Genomic DNA, 20,595 nt, shown 5'->3' on the forward strand with positions numbered 1-20,595 from the left:
GACCAAGGTGGTTTCTTCTTTCCACCTCCACGAGGATATTGTTCTGCCCGTGTTTTGTCCAGCACTGTACATATTGAAAGGGCTATTCACGCTCTACATAATGAGGGCTCTTAGAAGGTACTTCTCGCGGACGGCATTCTTCTGCAAGTCGGACTCCTTGTTCGTGCTTCCTGAGGGTCACAGAAAGTGCTTTGCTGCCTCGAAGTCCATTATAGTCAGATGGATTCCCTCAGTTATTCCTACTGTGTCGGAGGCAAGCCTATCTCAGAGGGAATTAGGGCACACTATTCAGTTGATGGACATTGCTTGGGCCATTCGGCACCAGGCGTCAGCAGAACATGTCTGCAAGGCTGTGATTGGGTCCAGTCTGCACATATTCTCAAAGCACTACCATATCCACACTCAGGTCTGGGCAGACGGCGTCTGCAACCGGCAGTTGCACCCCTCTGGTCAGTTGATCGTGAGGTTTAATCTGTCATATTGTTCCCCACCCAGGGACTGCTTTAGGACGTCCTGTGTCCCCCAATTAGGCGAAGGAGAAACGGGGATTTTTGTGTACTCGCCGTAAAATCCTTTAATTCGAGCCACTCTTTGGGGGACCCAGCACCCACCCTGTTGGCCTGATGGCTATGTGTTCTTTGGTTTGGCATGTTGTTCCTATATTTGATGGTTATGATCTCCTACTGCTTTGTCATTGAACTGGTTCGGGCTGGAGCCAGTGGTAGATATATACTGCAGAGGAGGTGCTAACTTTTTTTGCATTCACTTAGTGTCAGCCTCCTAGTGGCAGCAGCATACACCCATGGTCATGTGTCCCCCAATGAGTGGCTCAGAGAAAAGGATTTTACGGTGAGTACACAAAAATCCCTGTTTCATGGTTCCTTGTTAAACTAGATGTCTAGTCATATTTATATAATTTACTTCCTGAGGATTTGTTCCATAGGGGATTACATATGCGTGTTTTTTTTTTTTTTTTTGTTCATTCTTGGATATTATGTTTGGTTATTTGTGGGGAAAAAAACTCTTACTATGTTTAGACTGAGTATATTTCAGTGCCTGCAGTTATGACCTTTGAGACTGTAAATGTTTTAATGTTAATGGTTTATCTTTTTTGTATAATCCAAGATAAATAAAAGAAACTCTATTTTTGCATAGTTGTTTGTGTATATTTTGGTTATTGTGTACAATTTTTTTTCTATATGATTACACTCATCTGAGAGCAGCGTAATGTAGGTAATAATTAACAGAAAAAAAAATGACTTCAAGTACCATCCCCCTCTTAAAGCAGTCTGCTGTTATTACTCTTTCATGGAGATTACATTATATTATTGATCTTGTCCTAGTTAAGTTTTCTAGTATTTGACTGTTAACACAGTTTTTTCCACACAGGGATCAAAGTTGCTATGACATTATTCCTCAGTACAACATCATGAAGAAGAAGCTTTTGTCAGACTCTGATGAGGTAAAGTGTTTAGGTTGTAGTAAATAAATGGCTACATAAAATTCTTTGTTTTGCAATTAGGGAACTAACAAATAAGCAAAATAAAAATCACTATTAGGAACTGACCATCCAAATGGAAAGGTAGGAGTTACACACCATTTTGACCATGAGACCAGCCATTGTGCATGAACTACAGAATTAGCCAACCAATATCTGTGTCAACACAAACATATAGTGCAGGCTGATGTAGGAACAGCTTTCTTTCACGACATGCGCCGTATATATACCGCACAAGTCGCAACCGGGTATATGGAGTGGGCTCACACAGCCAGCCCCCGCTCCTTACCTGGCAGGCGATATATATGCCAGTAGCACAAGTGATTGGATAATCTCTTCAAGCTGACAATATCAGTAAAAAAGTTTTAAAAAATACGTTTTAAAAAAATATGGAAAAAAATAAAAGTTGAAAGCACTCCCCTACTCTCAACCTCCCCAGTGAAAATAAAGAGAATACAAAAATTACATATACAGTTGTGGCCAAAAGTATTGACAACCCTGCAATTTTGTCAGATAATACTCAGTTTCTGCCTGAAAATGATTGCAATCACAAATTCTTTAGTATTATTATCTTCATTTAATTTGTCTTAAATGAAAAAACACAAAAGAGAATGAAGCAAAAAGCAAAACATTGACCATTTCACACAAAACTCCAAAAATGGGCCATACAAAAGTATTGGCACCCTCAGCCTAATACTTGGTTGCACAACCTTTAGCCAAAATAACTGCGACCAACCGCCTCCAGTAACAATCAATGAGTTTCTTACAATGCTCTGCTGGAATTTTAGACCATTCTTCTTTGGCAAACTGCTCCAGATTCCTGATATTAGAAGGGTGCCTTCTCCAAACTGCCATTTTTAGATCTCTCCACAGGTGTTCTATGGGATTCAGGTCTGGACTCATTGCTGGCCACCTTAGAAGTCTCCAGTGCTTTCTCTCAAACCATTTTCTAGTGCTTTTTGAAGTGTGTTTTGGGTCATTGTCCTACTGGAAGACCCATGACCTCTGAGGGGAGACCCAGCTTTCTCACACTGATCCCTACAATATGCTGCAAAATTTGTTGGTAGTCTTCAGACTTCGTAATGCCATGCACACGGTCAAGCAGTCCAGTGCCAGAGGCAGCAAAGCAACCCCAAAACATCAGGGAACCTCCGCCATGTTTGACTGTAGGGACCGTGTTTTTTTCTTCGAATGCCTCTTTATGCCTCAACTCTATGTTGATGCCTTTGCCCAAAAAGCTCTACTTTTGTCTCATCTGACCAGAGAACATTCATCCAAAACGTTTTAGGCTTTTTCAGGTAAGTGTTGGCAAACTCCAGCCTGGCTTTTTTATGTCTCAGGGTAAGAAGTGGGGTCTTCCTGGGTCTCCTACCATACAGTCCCTTTTCGTTCAGATGCTGACGGATAGTACGGGTTGGCACTGTTGTACCCTCGGACTGCAGGACAGCTTGAACTTGTTTGGATGTTAGTCGAGGTTCTTTATCCAATCCGCACAATCTTGCGTTGAAATCTCTTGTCAATTTTTCTTTTCCGTCCACATCTAGGGAGGTTAGCCACAGTGCCATGGGCTTTAAACTTCTTGATGACACTGTGCACGGTAGACACAGGAACATTCTGGTCTTTGGAGATGGACTTGTAGCCTTGAGATTGCTCATGCTTCCTCACAATTTGATATCTCAAGTCCTCAGACAGTTCTTTGGTCTTCTTTCTTTTCTCCATGCTCAATGTGGTACACACAAGGGCACAGGACAGAGGTTGAGTCAACTTTAATCCATGTCAACTTGCTGCAAGTGTGATTTAGTTATTGCCAACACCTGTTAAGTGCCACAGGTAAGTTACAGGTGCTGTTAATTACACAAATTAGAGAAGCATCACATGATTTTTCAAACAGTGCCAATACTTTTTCCACCCTCTTTTTTATGTTTGGTGTGGAATTATGTCCAATTTGGCTTTAGGACAATTCTTTTTGTGTTTTTTCATTTAAGACAAATTAAATGAAGATAATAACAAAGAATTTGTGTTTGCAATCATTTTCAGGAAGAAACTGAGTATTATCAGACAAAATTGCAGGGGTGTCAATACTTTTGGCCACAACTGTATTTGGTATCACCGCGTTGCGAAAAGTCCAATCTATCAAAATATTAAACAATTAACCTGATCGGTAAAGATTGTAAATGGGAAAAAATTCAAGAACACCAAAATTACATTGCTTTGCTCGCAACAATTCCACAAAAAATGCTGTGACAAGTGATAAAAACGTCACATCTATTCCCAAATGGTGCTAATAAAAATGTCATCTCGCCCTACAAAAAATAAGCCGTCGTACAGCTCCATCTGACAAAGAAAAAAAAATGTTACGGATCTCAGAAAATGGCGACACAACTCCCCCAAATTTTTTTTTTTCAACACTAAAAAAAAATAAAACTGGACATGTTTGATATCACCGTATGTCAGAATTGTTGTTTTTCACAATTTCACCACTCTTTGGATTTTTTTTTCTCGTTTTCAAGTTCACTATGTGGTAAAATGAATGGTGTCATTCAAAAGTACAACCTGTCCCACAAAAAGCAAGCTCATATATTGTCCATGTGGATAGAAAAATAAGCATTATGGCTCTGGGAAAGTGTAGGGGAGGAAATAACAGAAATGAAAGTGGGATGCAGTGTGAAAGGGGTTAAAATAGAAACTGTGTACATTTACTTAAAAAATACATGTTAATATGGCTGTCATACCCTAATTTCTAACCCTGAGCATTCATGAGTCCAGCTAAAAAGTGAAAGGGCTCATGGGTGCAAGTTTATTTAATCGGACTTAGTTATAGCTTGTACAATATTAGATTTCAGTAGCAGCAGAAAGGAGGGACTAACATCTTAGGCTAAGTGCACACGTACCGGAACTCTCGCGGAAATTACCGCGAGAATTACGGAATTCCAGTCCGTGGGAAAATCGCATTTTAAATTCCCGCGATTTTCCCGCGGAAAAACTAGCATTTTGCAAGCGTAATTAGCTTGCAAAATGCTAGCGTTCTCCAAGCGATCTGTAGCATCGCTTGGAGAACTGATTGACAGGTTGGTCACACTTGTCAAACATAGTGTTTGACGAGTGTGACCAACTTTTTACTACTGAGGCTGCCTATGCGGCATCAATAGTAAAAGATAGAATGTAAAAAAAAAAATAAACGGTGTTATTCTCACCCTCCGACGTCCCGCGCATCCGTTCCCAGTAATCCTTTGCGAAAATGCCCGCGATGACGTCAGTTCTCGCGGGATCGCGACGTCTCGCGATTGACCGCGAGACTTCGCGATCCCGCGAGAAGGGACGCCATCGCGAGCATTTTCGCAAAGGACTACTGGGAACGAGAGCGTGAAGAGAAGCGAGAAGGCTGCGCGGGACGTCGGAGGGTGAGAATAACAATATTTTTTATTTTAAATTCTATTTTTTACAGGGATATGGTACCCAATGCCCGGAGGACAGTCTCCTCTCCTCCGGGCCGTGGGTACCATCCGCAATTGTTCTGCTTACTTTCCGCATGGTGTGCACAGCCACATGCGGGAAATAAGCGGAACAATGCATTCCTATGGGTGCGGGATCGCCGCGATTCCGCAAATTAATGAGCATGCTGCGGTTTTTACCGCGAAGCGATTCCGCCGCGGTAAAAACCGCAGCATTAGCACAGCATTGCGGAATCCCATAGGAATGCATGGGATGCTTATTTTTCGCGTTTTCGCGTCAAAATCGCGCTTTAAAACCGCCGCGGAAACGCGAAAAAAACGCCACGTGTGAACTCAGCCTTAGTGACCAGGCCTGAATGGTCCTTAACCCCTTCCTGACATCCGACGTACTATCCCGTCCATGGGACCCGGGCCCCTATGCCCATGGACGGGATAGTACGTCTACCGCGATCAGCGGCGCCCACGTGGTGAGCGCCGCTGATCGCGGCCGGGTGTCAGCTGATTATCACAGCTGACACCCGGCACAATGTGTCAGGGGCGGTCACGGACCGCCCCCGACACGTTAACCCCTTGCACACCGCGATCAAACATGATCGCGGTGTACCGGGGGTTAAAGGGAAGCATCGGCAGGGAGGGGGCTCCCTCCGTGCTTCCCTGAGCCCCCCACGGCAGCGCAATGTGCAGCGCTGCTGCCGGGGGCTCCTTTCCTGCAGGCCCCCGAATCCATGATGGCGACGGGGGCCTTCGGGGGCCTGCAGGAAGCTGGCTTCCTCAGTGCCTGCAAAGCGCAGGCATGAGGAAGACTTGTGCACTGCCTGTGACAGATCGCTGATCTTTGACACTCTCAGTGCTGGAATGAATGTGTCGCATGGATTTATGTCTTTTTACATCAATTAACGAATTTCCTTTTAAAACCTTGCGGGGCAACACAGAACTAGACCCCAATCAGAGGACCATAAAACATCCAGACTCCTTATCTATGAACTGGTCCAATGTTTATATTTATGTTTCTCCCTCTCCCATATTGATAGTTCTGCTTCACGTCACTTGTCTTATCTATTGCATTTTTTCTAGGCTGTATTGTGCATAAATATGTGACTTCAGATTTTGTATTAGTCTAGCCTGATGAAGAGACCTGAGTAGTCTCGAAAGCTTGCAATGTATTACCATCTTTTCAGTTAGCCATTAAAAGGTATCAACTACTGAGGACTCTCAATCCTGAATATTTTTCTATCCACTGGCTAACACGGTACAAAGATATACATCTTTCCTGTATCATGATCTGTCACAGTGATCTGTGATGTGACATCAGCGATCTGTCACAGAACAGTGATGTCCCACCTGGGACTATTTAATAAAGTAAAAAAAATAAATAAAAATAAAGTGTTAAAATAATTTAAAAAAAATCGCCAAATAAATTACAAAAATAAAAAAATATTCCCCCAAATAAATCCATTTTTTGAAAATAAAAAAAAAACAATAAAAGTACACACATTAGGTATCGCCGCGTCCGTAACGACCCGCCCTATAAAACTGTCCCATTAGTTAACCCCTTTAGCGAACCCCTTAAAAAATAAAAATAAAAAACGAAGCAAAAAATGATTTATCATACCGCCAAATAAAAAGTGTAATAACGCGCGATCAAAAAGACGCATATAAATATCCATGGTACCGCTGAAAACGTCATCTTGTCCCACAAAAAACGAGCCGCCACACAGCATCATCAGCAAAAAAATAAAAAAGTTATAGCTCGCAGAATAAAGCGATGCAAAAATAATTTTTTTTTATATAAAATAATTTTCATTGCATAAAACAGACAAAACATAAAAAAACGACCTAAGTGAGGTATCGCTGTAACCGTACTGACCCGAAGAATAAAACCGCTTTATCAATTTTACCGCACGCGGAACGGTGTAAACGCACCCCCCCAAAAGAAATTCATGAAACGCTGGTTTTTGTTCATTTTGCGTCCCAAAAATCGGAATAAAAAGCGATCAAAAAATGTCACGTGCCCGAAAATGGTACCAATGAAAACGTCAACTCGTCCCGCAAAAAATAAGACCTCACATGACTCGGTGGATCAAAATACGGAAAAATTATAGCTCTCAATATGTGGTGATGCAAAAACTTTTTACAATAAAAAGCGTCTTTTAGCGTGCGACAGCCGCCAAACATAAAAACCGCCATAAATAGTAAAGCAAACCCCCCGTTATCACCCCCTTAGTTAGGGAAAAATAATAAAATAAAAAAAATGTATTTCCATTTTTCCATTACGGTTAGGGCTAGGGTTAGGGCTAGGGCTGAGATTAGGGTTAGGGGTGTGTTGGGGTTCGGGTTGGAGTTAGAATTGGGGGTTTCCACTGTTTGGGCACATCAGGGGCTCTCCAAATGCAACATGGCGTCTGATTTCAATTCCAGCCAATTCTGAGTTGAAAAAGTCAAATGGTGCTCCTTCCATTCCAAGCTCTGACATGCGCCCAAACAGTGTTTTACCCCCACATGTAGGGTATCAGCCTACTCAGGACAAATTGCAAAACAATTTTTGGGGTCCAATTTCTCCTGTTACCCTTAGGAAAATAAAAAATTGGGGGCAAAAATATCATTTTTGTGGAAAAAAATTATTTTTTTATTTTCACGTCCGAGCGTTATAAAATTCTGTGAAGCACTTGGGGGTTCAAAGTGCTCACCACACATCTAGATAAGTTCCGTGGGGGGTCTAGTGTCCAAAATGGGGTCACTTGTGGGGAGTTTCAATAGTTTAGGTACATCAGGGGCTCTCCAAACGCACATGACACCCGCAGACCATTCCATCAAAGTCTGCATTCCAAAACGTCACTACTTCCCTTCCGAGCCCCGACGTGTGTCCATACAGTAGTTTTCTCCCACATATGGGGCGTCAGCGTACTGAGGACAAATTGGACAACAACTTTTGGGGTTCAATTTCTCCTGTTACCCTTGGGAAAATAAAAAAATTGGGGACTAATTGATCATGTTTGTGGAAAAAATACGATTTTTTTATTTTCATGCCCAGGCATTATAAACTTCTGTGAAGCCCTTGGGGGTTCAAAGTGCTCACCACACATCTAGATAAGTTCCTTAGGGGGTCTCATTTCCAAAATGGGGTCATTTGTGGGGGTTTTCCACTGTTTAGGTACAATAGGGGCTCTCCAAACGCACATGACACCCGCAGACCATTCCATCAAAGTCTGCATTCCAAAACGTCACTACTTCCCTTACGAGCCCCGACGTGTGTCCATACAGTAGTTTTCTCCCACATATGGGGCGTCAGCGTACTCAGGACAAATTGGACAACAACTTTTGGGGTCCAATTTCTCCTGGTACCCTTGGGAAAATAAAAAAATGGTGACTAAAAGATCATGTTTGTGGAAAAAATACAAATTTTTTATTTTCACGCCCGGGCGTTATAAACTTCTGTGAAGCACTGGGGGGTTCAAAGTTCTCACCACACATCTAGATAAGTTCCTTGGGGGGTCTAGTTTACAAAATGGTGTCATTTTTGGGGGTTTCCACTGTTTAGGTACATCAGGGGTTTTCCAATCGCGACATGGTGTCCGATCTCAATTCCTGCGAAAAACGTCAAATGGCGCTGCTTCCCTTCCGAGCTCTGCCATGTGCCCAAATAGTGGTTTACCCCCACATGTGGGGTATCAGCGTACTCAGGACAAATTGCACAATAACTTTTAGGGTCCTGTTACCCTTGTAAAAATTGAGGGTGAAAAGATCATTTTTGTGGAAAAAATATGATTTTTTAATTGTACGGCTTTGTTATAAACTTCTGTGAAGCCCTTGGGGGTTCAAAGTTCTCACCACACATCTAGATAAGTTCCTTAGGGGGTCTAGTTTCCAAAATGGGGTCACTTGTAGGGGGTTTCCACTGTTTAGGTACATCAGGGACTCTCCAAACGTGACATGGCGTCCGATCTGAATTCCAGACAATTTTGCATTGAAAAAGTCAAACAGCGCTCCTTCCATTCTGAGCTCTGCCATGCGCCGAAACAGTCGTTCCCCCCCACATTTCAGGTATCAGTGTACTCAGGACATATTGCACAATAACTGTTGCAGTCCAATTTCTCCTTTTACCCTTGGTAAAATAAAAAAAAAATTGAACCTGAAGTACTTTTTTTGTGAAAAAAAAGTTAGATGTTCATTTTTTTTTAAATATTCAAAAAAATTCCTGTGACGCAACTAAAGGGTTAATAAACTTCTTGAATGTGGTTTTGAGCACCTTAAGGGGTGCAGTTTTTAGAATGGTGTCACTTTTGGGTATTTTCTATTATATAGACCCCTCAAAGTGGCTTCAAATGTGATGTGGTCTGTAAAAATAAAATGGTGTTGTAAAAATGAGAAATCGCTGGTCAACTTTTAACCCTTATAACTTCCTAAGAAAAAAAAATTTTGGTTCCAAAATTGTGCTGATGTAAAATAAACGTGGGAAATGTTAGTTATCAAGTTTTTTGGGTGTCATATCTCTGTGATTTAAGGGCATAAAAATTCAAAGTTGGAAAATTGCGAAGTTTTCAAAATTTTCGCCAAATTTCCGTTTTTCTCACAAATAAACGCAAGTTATTTGAATGAAATTTTACCACTAACATGAAGTACAATATGTCACGAGAAAACATTGTCAGAATCACCGGGATCCATGGAAGCGTTCCAGAGTTATGACCTCATAAAGGTACAGTGGTCAGAATTGTAAAAATTGGCCCGTTCATGAACGTGCAAACCACCCTTGGGGGTGAAGGGGTTAAAGGGTTTGTCTGATACCTATAATGACCTTTTTATAAAAATAGATTTTTATGCCTTAACCAGTTTTGTAATTTGCGTCATTATAAAAATACCTTTCTTTCTCCTGATCCTATTATTTCCTATGCATATTTTTTTTTTTTTTGTGACATTTAACCCCTTCTGACGTTGGGTATAATAGTACACCCACTTCGGATTCCCTCTCTTTGATGTGGACTCCGGCGCTGAGCCCACATCTTTCCCAGCACGTCAGCTGTTGTGAACAGCTGACATGTGCCTCTGACAGCCGCAGGTGGACGCGCCATCCACTCGCAGCTGTTAACTCGTAAATGCCCTTGTCAATCTCTGAGATTGACAGCGGCATTTAACTCGCGCTTCCAGCAAGCGCTCAGTTAATCCTGCCCATTGGTGACCCTGTCACATGATCGCGGGTCGCCGCTGGGTTGGCATGACAACCAGATGTCTCCAGCAGACCTTTGTGGTTGTCATAGATTGCTATGAGCGCCTACCCGGTGATCGACACTCATAGTAAGTGAGCATTTCTGCTACATATAGGCGATTTGATCATCACCTTTATGTAGCAGAGCCGATCGGACAACTGCAGGTTCTAGTATCCCATGGAAACTATAGAAGCATGCAAAAAGTAAAAAAGGAAAAAAAAAAACAGTTCAAATCACCACCTTTCGCCCCATATATAAAACAATAAAAAAAAGAAAAAAAATCAAACCTACATATATTTGGTATCGCTGCGTTCAGAATCGCCCGATCTATCTATATAGAAAGAATTAACCCGATCGGTAAACAGCGTAACAAGAAAAAAACTCAACACGCCAGAATTATGTTTTCTCCTACGCCTCATTGGGGGTCACAGACAGTGGGTGTTATGCTGCTTGCCACTAGGAGGACACTAAGTAAACCAGAAAAAAGTTAACTCCTCCCCTGCAGTATACACCCTCTCGCTGGATGAGATATCTCCAGTTCATGCTTAGTGTCTGTAGGAGGCACTTGGGTCTGGTTTCAGACCCCACCGTTTTTATTTTATTTTTGAATTTTCTGTTAATTTTTATTTTTTAATTAACTGAGTGAAGGGGGCGACGGTTCCTTTCTACGGCCCGCTCTCCCCTGAACTAACAACAGGCAAGCACGCGTTGTATACCTCCCCGTACACTTTCCTGCGACATTTGGGGCTGATTCCTCTGACAATAATGGCAATGATCCTTACGACCGGGGGGAAAAGTTCCAGTAATCCACGCATATGAGGGCAGGCGCACGGAATGGAGGAGACTGGACAGCACTTCTGAAGGCCCTGAATCAGCCCCATAGCTCTCCATCCCCCTACCATAGGGAGGATCGATTGAGCATGCCCCTTTAAGAACTCCTCCAGCTCTGCTACATCAGCCCAGGAGGATGAGAGCCTGCATGGTTGGCCTGGACAGCGCTGAGCACTGGAGTTGAGGTATGGGGTCGGGTCCTGACCCCCGGGAGAAGCGCTGACTTCTGCATCGGCCCCCGATCGCGCCCCCCTCAGCGCTACCGCGGTTCCCCCCAAAAATTTAGTCCCCGGCTTTTCCCTGCCTGCTAGGCCGCAATTTCAATAGCGCCGCCCACACTCGCCCCGCCCCCGGCGCCTACTGCGTGTAGCCCGAAAAATTTAGTCCCCGGCTTTTCCCGGCCTGCTAGGCTGCAATTTCAATAGCGCTGCCCACTAGCGCCGCCCCGCCCCCGGCACCTACCGCGGGTAGACTCAAAAATTCAGCCCCCGGCTTTACCGGCCTACTAGGCTGTAATTTGAATAGCGCCTCCTGCGCTATTATCGCCGCCCCCTCGTCTTGGCGCCTCTCATCCCTGATGAGATGCGCAATTCTCATCTCGGGGGCCATGTCTTTTTACCTCAGCCTGCTCTGGACACGAGCTGTGAGCCGAGCATTCTGCTGGATACCTGGTGACACCGCAGGGCCACAGATATTCCTCCCGGGGGACACGGCACAGGACCGGGTAAGCTGCATCTGCCCTCAGATTAAAGCTTAACCCCTTCCCAGCACATTCCCTGCAGCTGCAGACAGACTGCCGTTAACCCTTTCAGGAGCGCTATGTCTCAATCTAAGGAGACTAAACGGGCTGCTAAAAAGCACACTGCGTTTTTTACCGTGTGTACCACTTGCACGTCTGCCTTACCCAGTGCACAGACTAATCCGTTATGCACGGACTGCGACCCAGCCTGCGCCCCGACCTGCGCTCAATTGCCGCCACTGCTGACGGGCCTCCTGCGTTTAGTACCCCTGAGTGGATGACTTTTTAATCCAGAAAGCGTCCTTACCCCCCGAGGAAGGCTCTGGCGTCGGCCGGGAACCGTCCACCAGCAGGGGCCGTAATCTTTCAAGGGATGGTCAGGTCTCTAGAAAGCGGACCCATGACGCGTCCCCTAATCCCGTTCGCGCCTCAGCATCTGCGACTCCTGTCTCTCGTTCTCCCTCTCCTGGAGTTCTCAGCGAGCACGACTCTGAATTTGAATCTGACACGTCAGCCCCTCAGAATCCCCCAACTGATCAAGAGTCGCTTGATTCTCTTATAGAATCAGTCAACAGGATTCTGAAGTTGGATGAGGATAATGTTCCTGCTCCAGCAAATCCTATCTCACTTAAGAAAACCAAGCGTATGATCAGGTTATTTACCAGCCAGGATATTAAGGAAATTGATCAGAAACATAGGGATCATCCGCATAAGCGGTTCACAGGGCAAAAGTCTACTCAGGCTAAATACCCTTTTGATCCAGACCTAATGAAGGATTGGTTACAGTCCCCTCCGGTGGACCCTCCTGTATCGCGTCTGGCTTCAAAAACCCTCCTATCCGTTTCTGAGGTTTCCTCAATCAGAAACCCCTCTGATTGTCTGACTACCTTGCCCGTTCAGTTTTTTAAGCTTCAGGAGCAGCGCTTTTTCCTTCTTTCGGGGCAATTTGTGTCACTTATGCAATGGCCGCTTGGGCTGAAGTCTTGATTACTTCCTCCTGAGGCAACCACAGTCGCCAGGTAGTTAATTCACGCAGCGGACTTTGTAGTGGACGCCTCTTTTGATGCCGCCAATTGCGCTGCTCGAACTGCCGATAATGCGATCTCCATCAGAAGAGCCCTATGGCTCCGCGACTGGCGGGAGGATGCTACATCTAAAAGATCGTTGACTTCTCTCCCCTTTAAAACTGGTCGTCTTTTTGGAGAGAAACTGGATCAGCTCATTTCTGATGCTACCGGGGGAAAAAGTAAATTCCTTCCTCAACAAAAGTCTGTTAGGCCATTTCGCAACCAACAGCCGACTCGCTTTCGATCTTTTCGCAACAATTCCGGTTGGTCCTCCTCTATCTTCTCTTCCGGATCAGGTCTGTCCCTACGCGGAGACAGAGGCTCCCAGGTCTCATACAGACCTAATCGCTCTTGGAAACCCAGGCCTAGGGCTTCTGGATCTAGGGGAGCCAGATCTCATAGATCTACCCAATGATTTGTTGCGGTATCCGGCGGTCACCGACAGAGTAGGCGGTTGCCTACTTTCCTTTAGCCACACCTGGCTCGCGGTTGTCCATGACAAGTGGGTCAGGGAGCTGGTGTCCTCCGGATACAAGATAGAATTTTCCTCTCCCCCTCCAACTCGCTTTATCCTTTGCTCTCCCCCCAAGGGAAAGACAAGACCCTTCCTTTGTGCTGTTCAGGCTCTTTTAAGGGACGGAGTCATCATTCCGGTCCCTCATCACGAAAGGTTCAGAGGATTTTATTCAAACCTTTTTGTGGTTCCAAAGAAGGACGGGACGATGCGACCCATTCTGGATCTCAAACTGTTAAATCAGTTTGTCAGGGTACGGTGATTCCGAATGGAATCTCCGATCTGTTGTCGCTTCCATGGAAAAAGGAGAGTTCCTAGCATCCATCGACATCAAGGACGCTTACCTTCACATTCCGATCTGCCCGTTCTACCAGCAGTTCCTGCGTTTTGCAATTCACGAGGAACACTTCCAGTTTGTTGCTTTGCCCTTCGGACTCGCCACTGCCCCCAGGGTCTTTACCAAGGTCATAGCGGCTGTCATGGCCATTCTCCACTCTCGGGGAGTAGTGGTGTTATCATATCTGGACGACCTGCTCATCAAGGGTCTGTCCCTTCCAGCCTGCGAGGAATCCGTGGAGAGAACAGTAAATACACTTTCGAGCCTGGGGTGGAAGATAAACTTCGAAAAGTCTTCCCCGAAACCGGCTCAGCAGATTTCTTTTTTGGGAATGATCTTGGACACTTCCCGCGGGTTGGTCATTCTCCCTCCAGAAAAGATGCAAGTCTTACAACAGGCAGTGCGGACTCTTCCCCTACCAGCTTCTCACTCCATTCGTTTCAGCATGAGAGTTCTCGGAAAGATGGTGGCTGCAATGGAAGCAGTTCCATTTGCACAGTTCCATCTCCGTCCCTTACAACATGCGTTGCTGTTAGCTTGGGACAAGAACCCGTTCTCCTTGGACTGTCGGATCCTTCTGTCCCTGCAGGTCAGGCAAGCCCTCAGGAGGTGGACACTGAGGTCCTCCCTGAATCAAGGGAGGTCTTTTCTCCCAGTAAGATGGTTGATAGTAACCACCGACGCAAGTCTTCTCGGCTGGAGTGCGGTCTTTCGTCACCACACGGCACAGGGTCGTTGGTCGACCCGAGAGTCACGTCTCCCCATCAACATTTTGGAGATACGAGCGATCAGATTTGCTCTATGGAGTTTCCGCCATCTCCTCGCAGGTCACCCCATCAGGATCCAATCCGACAACGCTACGGCTGTATAGCATATATCAACCGCCAGGGAGGTACCCGGAGCAGGATGGCCATGAACGAAGTGAGTCACATCCTCCATTGGGCCGAGACCAATCATTTGCCCATCTCAGCAATTCACATACCGGGCGTAGAAAATTGGGTGGCAGATTTTCTCAGTCGCCAAGGCATTGCCTCAGGAGAGTGGTCTCTTCATCCGGAAGTCTTTCAGCAGATTTGTCATCGTTGGGGGACTCCGGATGTGGACCTCATGGCCTCCAAACTAAACAACAAGGTGTCTCGGTTCATTGCCCGATCGCGCGATCCATGCGCCATCGGAGCAGACGCCCTAGTTTTCCATGGCACCGGTTCCGGCTCCAGCACATCTTTCCCCCTCTTCCCTTGCTTCCGAGGGTCATCAAGATGATCAGAGCGGAGGGTGTACCAGTGATCCTAGTCGCGCCAGATTGGCCGCACCGAGCATGGTATGCAGATCTAATACAGGTAGTCGCCGACGTCCCTGGCGACTTCCAGATCGCACAGATCTGCTTTCTCAGGGCCCGATTTACCACCAGAACTCTGGGGCCCTGTCTTTGATGACATGGCCATTGAATCCTGGATTTTAGCACAGGCTGGGTTCTCTCACGACTTGATTTCCACCATGATTAGTGCTAGGAAGCCTGTTTCCAGGCGTATCTATCACCGCACCTGGAAAATCTTTTTCATGGTGTAAGGATCATGGTCGATCCCCTCTGGTGTTCTCCATTCCGGCCATATTGGAGTTCCTTCAATCCAGATTAAAATCAGGCCTCGCGCTTAGCTCGCTCAAGGGCCAAATTTCAGCCTTGTCAGTGCTTTTCCAACGCAAAATTGCCACCAAACCTCAGGTCAAGACGTTCATTCAAGGAATTTCCCATGTGGCGCCTCCTTATAAAAGGCCATTGGAATCATGGGACCTTAACCTGGTCCTTGGGGCCTTACAGGAGGCTCCTTTCGAACCACTGCAGGACGTGTCATTGACCGTCCTCTCTTGGAAAGTGGTCTTTTTAGTGGCAATTACGTCAATCAGACGAGTTTCGGAATTGGCAACCCTGTCCTGCCGCTCCCCGTTCCTGAATTTTCACCAGGACAAGGTAGTTCTCAGGATGTCCCTGTCCTTCTTGCCCAAGGTCATCTCCTCTTTCTATCTCAACGAGGAAATTGTTTTGCCTTATGTCCGGTGCCAGTCCATCACATTGAGAAGGCCCTCCACACCCTGGATGTGTTTAGGGCGCTGAGACGGTACATCTCGCGGACGGCTCCCTTCCGCAAGTCATACTTCCAGAGGGGCATAGGAAGGGTCTAGCCGCTTCAAAAGCAACGCTAGCCGGGTGGATTCGCTCAGCGATTCAGGAATCCTACCATGTCAGGAACGCGCCTGTCCCAGCGGGGATTAAGGCGCACTCTACCCGGTCAGTGGGCGCCTCTTGGGCCATTCGGCACCAGGCCTCGGCAGAACAGGTCTGCAAGGCTGTGACTTGGTCCAGTCTGCATACTTTTACAAAACATTACCAAATTCATTCTCAGGCCTCTGCGGATGCAGCTCTCGGCAGACGCATCCTGCAATTGGCAGTACCTGAGTGTTGACTCAGTGGTACATGGGGTATTAGCAGATGTATGCTCCCCACCCAGGAACTGCTTTAGAACGTCCCACTGTCTGTGTCCCCCAGTGAGGCGTAGGAGTAATAGTGATTTTTGTGTACTCACCGTAAAATCCTTTTCTCCGAGCCATTCATTGGGGGACACAGCACCCGCCCTGTTTAGCCTACTGGCTCATTTGTAGCATTCTTAGGTTTTGACATAGTTATGGTTATTGTTGACTGTTTTAAGCTCCTACTGCTTTTTTCACTGAACTGGAGATATCTCATCCAGCGAGAGGGTGTATACTGCAGGGGAGGAGTTAATTTTTTTTCTGGTTTACTTAGTGTCCTCCTAGTGGCAGCAGCATAACACCCACTGTCTGTGTCCCCCAATGAATGGTTCGGAGAAAAGGATTTTACGGTGAGTACACAAAAATCCCCTATTTTTTGGTCATCGCTACATTGCAATAAAATGCAATAATGGGTGACCAAAAGATTGTATCTGCACCAAAATGGTATCAATAACAAGTCAGCTCGGCACACAAAAAATAAGCCCCCACCCTGCCCTAGATCACGAAAAATGGAGACGCTGTGTGTCTCGGAATGTGGCGCTTTTTTTTTTTTTTTTGATTATGCCAAAGTTTGGATTTTTCACCACTTAGATAAAAACGAATTAAACAGCTAACTGAAGATGGTGAGAGTAAACCTGAAAAAGGCCATCCAAATAATAATAAAATTAAAATTAATAAAAACAGGGGAATAATATGGCAAAAATAAAATAGCCTTTATTGTACAAAATGGCTCAACAACATTAAAAAATTCTGTTAGTGCATTTATGCATATTAGGCAATGAAGACCGCTTTAATATAATGGATATATAGGATCATATATGTATATAATGGATCCAAATAATGCTGACTAAGAAAAATACCTATACCACCCAGGCCTGTAACAGTTAAGTATATAAATATAATTATATCACCACTGGTTTAGCCGAAAAAAAAGTGCATATAGTGCTAAATACATTAAGTAATCAATGTAATAATGAATAAAAATATATAGTGCATGCAACATGTATGTATTGTGCAACAATTGCACAAAAAAAAGCACGAAAGTGCAGAAAATACATACAGTAAGTGACTGTGTAAAAAATACTAGTGGGCCAAAATTAACCAAATAATTAATAAACACAAACACATGTGCACATGTGTGCTAAGAGGTAGATCTGCTCATGAGGCTGCCAGCGGTGGTGATGCAAAAAAAAGTCCAATTACCTGTAATTCCAGGACAAGGGAGGGAAGCGGTATGCCTGTGAGACGCGCCCCGACGCGCGTTTCGGAAGTCTCCTTCGTCTCCTCGCCCCATCTCACCACATAGTCCTTCCCAGCAGTCTCGTTCCCGTGTCAGACAAAGCGTTCTCGGATGCGCCATCCGACGGGATTTTAGAGCTGGATTCGGACCATATCGCGGACATGAAGGTTACGGTACAGAACCTCATTGCAGCGATCAACCACACTTTCGAGATCAGACTCCCCTGCGAAACCCTCAGATCAGGAGGTTTCGTTCAGACGGACAGAAGCACCTTCCAAAGTCTTCGCTTCTCACTATGAGTTTGAGAAGCTCCTTACCAGGGAAAAAGAAAATCCGACCAGGCGCTTTCAAAGAGTGAAGCGTCTCGGCGTGCTGTATCCATTTTCTCAAGAGCTCACCGACAACTGGTCGGCTTCCCCCTCTGTGGACGCTCCTGTTTCCAGGCTATCTAGCAACACAGTCCTTCCGATCTCAGGTATGGCATCTCTGAAGAATTCTAACGGCAGGATCATAGAATCTTTAGCAAAGTCAGCATTCAAAGCGGCTGCGACGGTGCTAAGTCCGGTTTTTGCTTCCACTTGGGTAGCAAAGGCCATAGCTACTTGGGCAGAGGATCTCCGCCAAGGCATTCTGGATAGAGCCCAGCCGAGCTCCCATACAGGTGAATATTTGGTCTCTGCCTCTTTAGGGTGTGTGCACACGCTGTGGATTCTGTTGCGGTTCCCCAGTGGATTTGGCCGCTGTGGATCCGCAGCAGTTTTTACTGCGGCGTACAGTACCATAATATCGTATGGATATTGAAATCTGCAGTGCAGACGGTGCGGATTTTTCCGCACGGTTTTCCTGCGGTTTCTAAACCGCAGAAAGAATTGACATGTCAATTCTTTCGGGGGATTCCACTGCGGTTTGCCATCTCCTCCATTGTGGAGATGAAAAACCGCAGGCCAATCCGCAGGTAAAACTGCAGATTTACCTGCGGATTTTTCAAAATCCGCACGCCAATCCGCAGCGTTTGCACATACCCTCAGATGCTGCGTCTTGTGCAGCTCAAGCGTCCAGCAACGTAGTTGCCATCCGGCGTACAATTTGGCTTAAGGCTTGGCAGGTGGATTTGTCATCAAAAAAGTCCCTTACCAGTCTGCCTTTTCAGGGAGCGCGTCTCTTCGGATCCCAGCTGGACCAGATTATTAAAGACTCCACTGGGGGCACAAGCTCTCTTCTCCCTCAGTCCAAACCTCGCTGACCCCCTCCGAGGCGTCAGTTTCGGCCCTTTCGATCTTACCGTCGCGTCGCAACGACAGATCCTTTTTCCCACCAACAAAGGCCGCAAGCCCGCCAGGATAGGAAGAAGGTCTCCTTTAGGCCCACTCCCTCCTGGCGATCTCACTCCTCCCAAGGCAGATCCTCCAGGTACAGACCTGGACGGTCCACATTGGCATGACTATCAACAAAGTCCCGAGGCGCCATCCCAACTGGGCGGCCGACTCCTTTTCTTCAGAGACGTCTGGCTTGCCTCGGTGGAAGACGCTTGGGTCAGGGAAGTTGTATCCTCAGGATACAAGATAGAGTTCGCTCCTCGGCCCCAGGATCGCTTCTTCGAGTCCCGTCCTCCAAAAGACCCCGCCTTAGTTCCGGCTTTATTTGCATCCATCGCCTCTCTTCTCCGTTTCGGGGTGATTGTGCCCGTTCCCGGAACAGAACAATTCACAGGGTTTTACTCAAACCTGTTTGTAGTGCCGAAAAAAGGCGGCGCGGTTCGGCCTATTCTGGATCTCAAATTACTGAACAAAAGGGTCCGCCTGCGACATTTCAGGATGGAGTCCCTTCGTTCAGTAATTGCTTCCATGGAGGTGCAGGAATTCATGTGCTCAATAGACATTCAAGATGCCTATCTGCATGTCCCCATCTTTCCCTGGCATCAGAAGTTCCTGCGTCTCGCAATTCATCAGGACCACTTCCAGTTTGTCGCCCTGCCGTTCGGTCTCGCCACCGCGCCCAGAGTATTTACAAAGATCATGGCGGCGTTGATCGCCCTTTTGAGGATCAGAGGTCTCGTCCTCTTTCCGTACCTCGTCGACATTCTAATCAAAGCTCCGTCTTTCCCCCAGGCTCTCGAAAGTCTGACCATCGTTCTCGACACCCTGTCCAGATTCGGGTGGCTCGTCAACAAAAGGAAGTCCTGCCTTGTTCCGACACAACGTCTTGTGTTTCTAGGCTTATTGTTCGACACCCGTCGATCGAGGGTCTTTCTCCCCAAAGAGAAGATGACCTCTCTACGATGGGATGTACGATCTCTGCAGAGCCCCCAGCTTCCATCTTTATGGTCAGCCATGAGAGTCAGGAAAAATGGTGGCGACGGCCGAAGCGATTCCCTTTGCTCAATTCCACTCGAGACCGCTTCAACAGGCCATCCTGTCTCGGTGGAACAGGTCTTTTACCTGGATCGTCCAATTTGCCTCTTGTCCCGAGTCAAACAGTCCCTCAATTGGTGGCTGACGTCACCTCATTTCCCTAGGCCGGTCATTCCTTCCGATTCACTGGCAGATTGTGACAACGGACGCCAGCCTTCAGGGTCGGTGGTCGACACAAGAGACCTCTCTGCCGATCAACGTCCTCGAGATACGGGCGATTTATCTGTGTCTCAATCACTGGGAAAGGCTCCTCAGGGGTGTGCTGATCCAGATTCAGGCGGACAATGCCACAGAGGTGGCATACGTCAACCACCAAGGAGGGACCCGGAGTCCCTCGGCACTAGCGGAAGTGTCCAGGATTCTCCACTGGGCAGAGGTATCAGTCCTAGCGATATCTGCAGTGCACATTTCTGGCGTGGACAACTGGGCCACAGACTTTCTCAGCCGCGAGGGCATCGCTGCGGGAGAGTGGTCCTTACATCCGGACGTCTTCCATCAGCTTTGCCGTTGTTGGGGGACTCCAGACGTAGATCTGCTGGTGTCTCGCCTGAACAGGAAGGTCCCACAATTCGTCTCCAGGGCCCGAGATCCTCTCGCAGTGGGCGCTGATGCTCTGACCATTCCTTGGTCTCAGTTCAAGCTCCCCTATCTGTTTCCTCCCCTGCCTCTTCTTCCCAAGCTGTTGAAGAAAATCAAGGTGGAAGGGGTACCAGTCATTCTCATCGCTCCGGATTGGCCCAGAAGGTCTTGGTTCGCGGACATCGTCAACCTTCTCGCGG

The 20,595-nt window shown here is 46.4% G+C and overlaps 1 protein-coding gene across 2 annotated transcripts in view; it reads left to right on the forward strand.

The window, feature by feature from the left end:
• PHIP (PHIP subunit of CUL4-Ring ligase complex) overlaps window positions 1-20,595 on the forward strand; it is a 412,470-nt gene that overhangs the window by 331,572 nt on the left and 60,303 nt on the right. For both annotated transcript variants that reach the window (XM_073589700.1, XM_073589702.1), the window contains exon 33: window positions 1,390-1,462. In XM_073589700.1, the coding sequence (XP_073445801.1) occupies window positions 1,390-1,462 (73 nt within the window). The remainder of the gene's footprint in view (window positions 1-1,389; window positions 1,463-20,595) is intronic.

This window comes from Dendrobates tinctorius, unplaced genomic scaffold (assembly GCF_039654945.1).
Source record: "Dendrobates tinctorius isolate UK_male_01 unplaced genomic scaffold, ASM3965494v1 ptg000111l, whole genome shotgun sequence".
NCBI classification, from domain to species: Eukaryota; Metazoa; Chordata; class Amphibia; order Anura; family Dendrobatidae; genus Dendrobates; species Dendrobates tinctorius.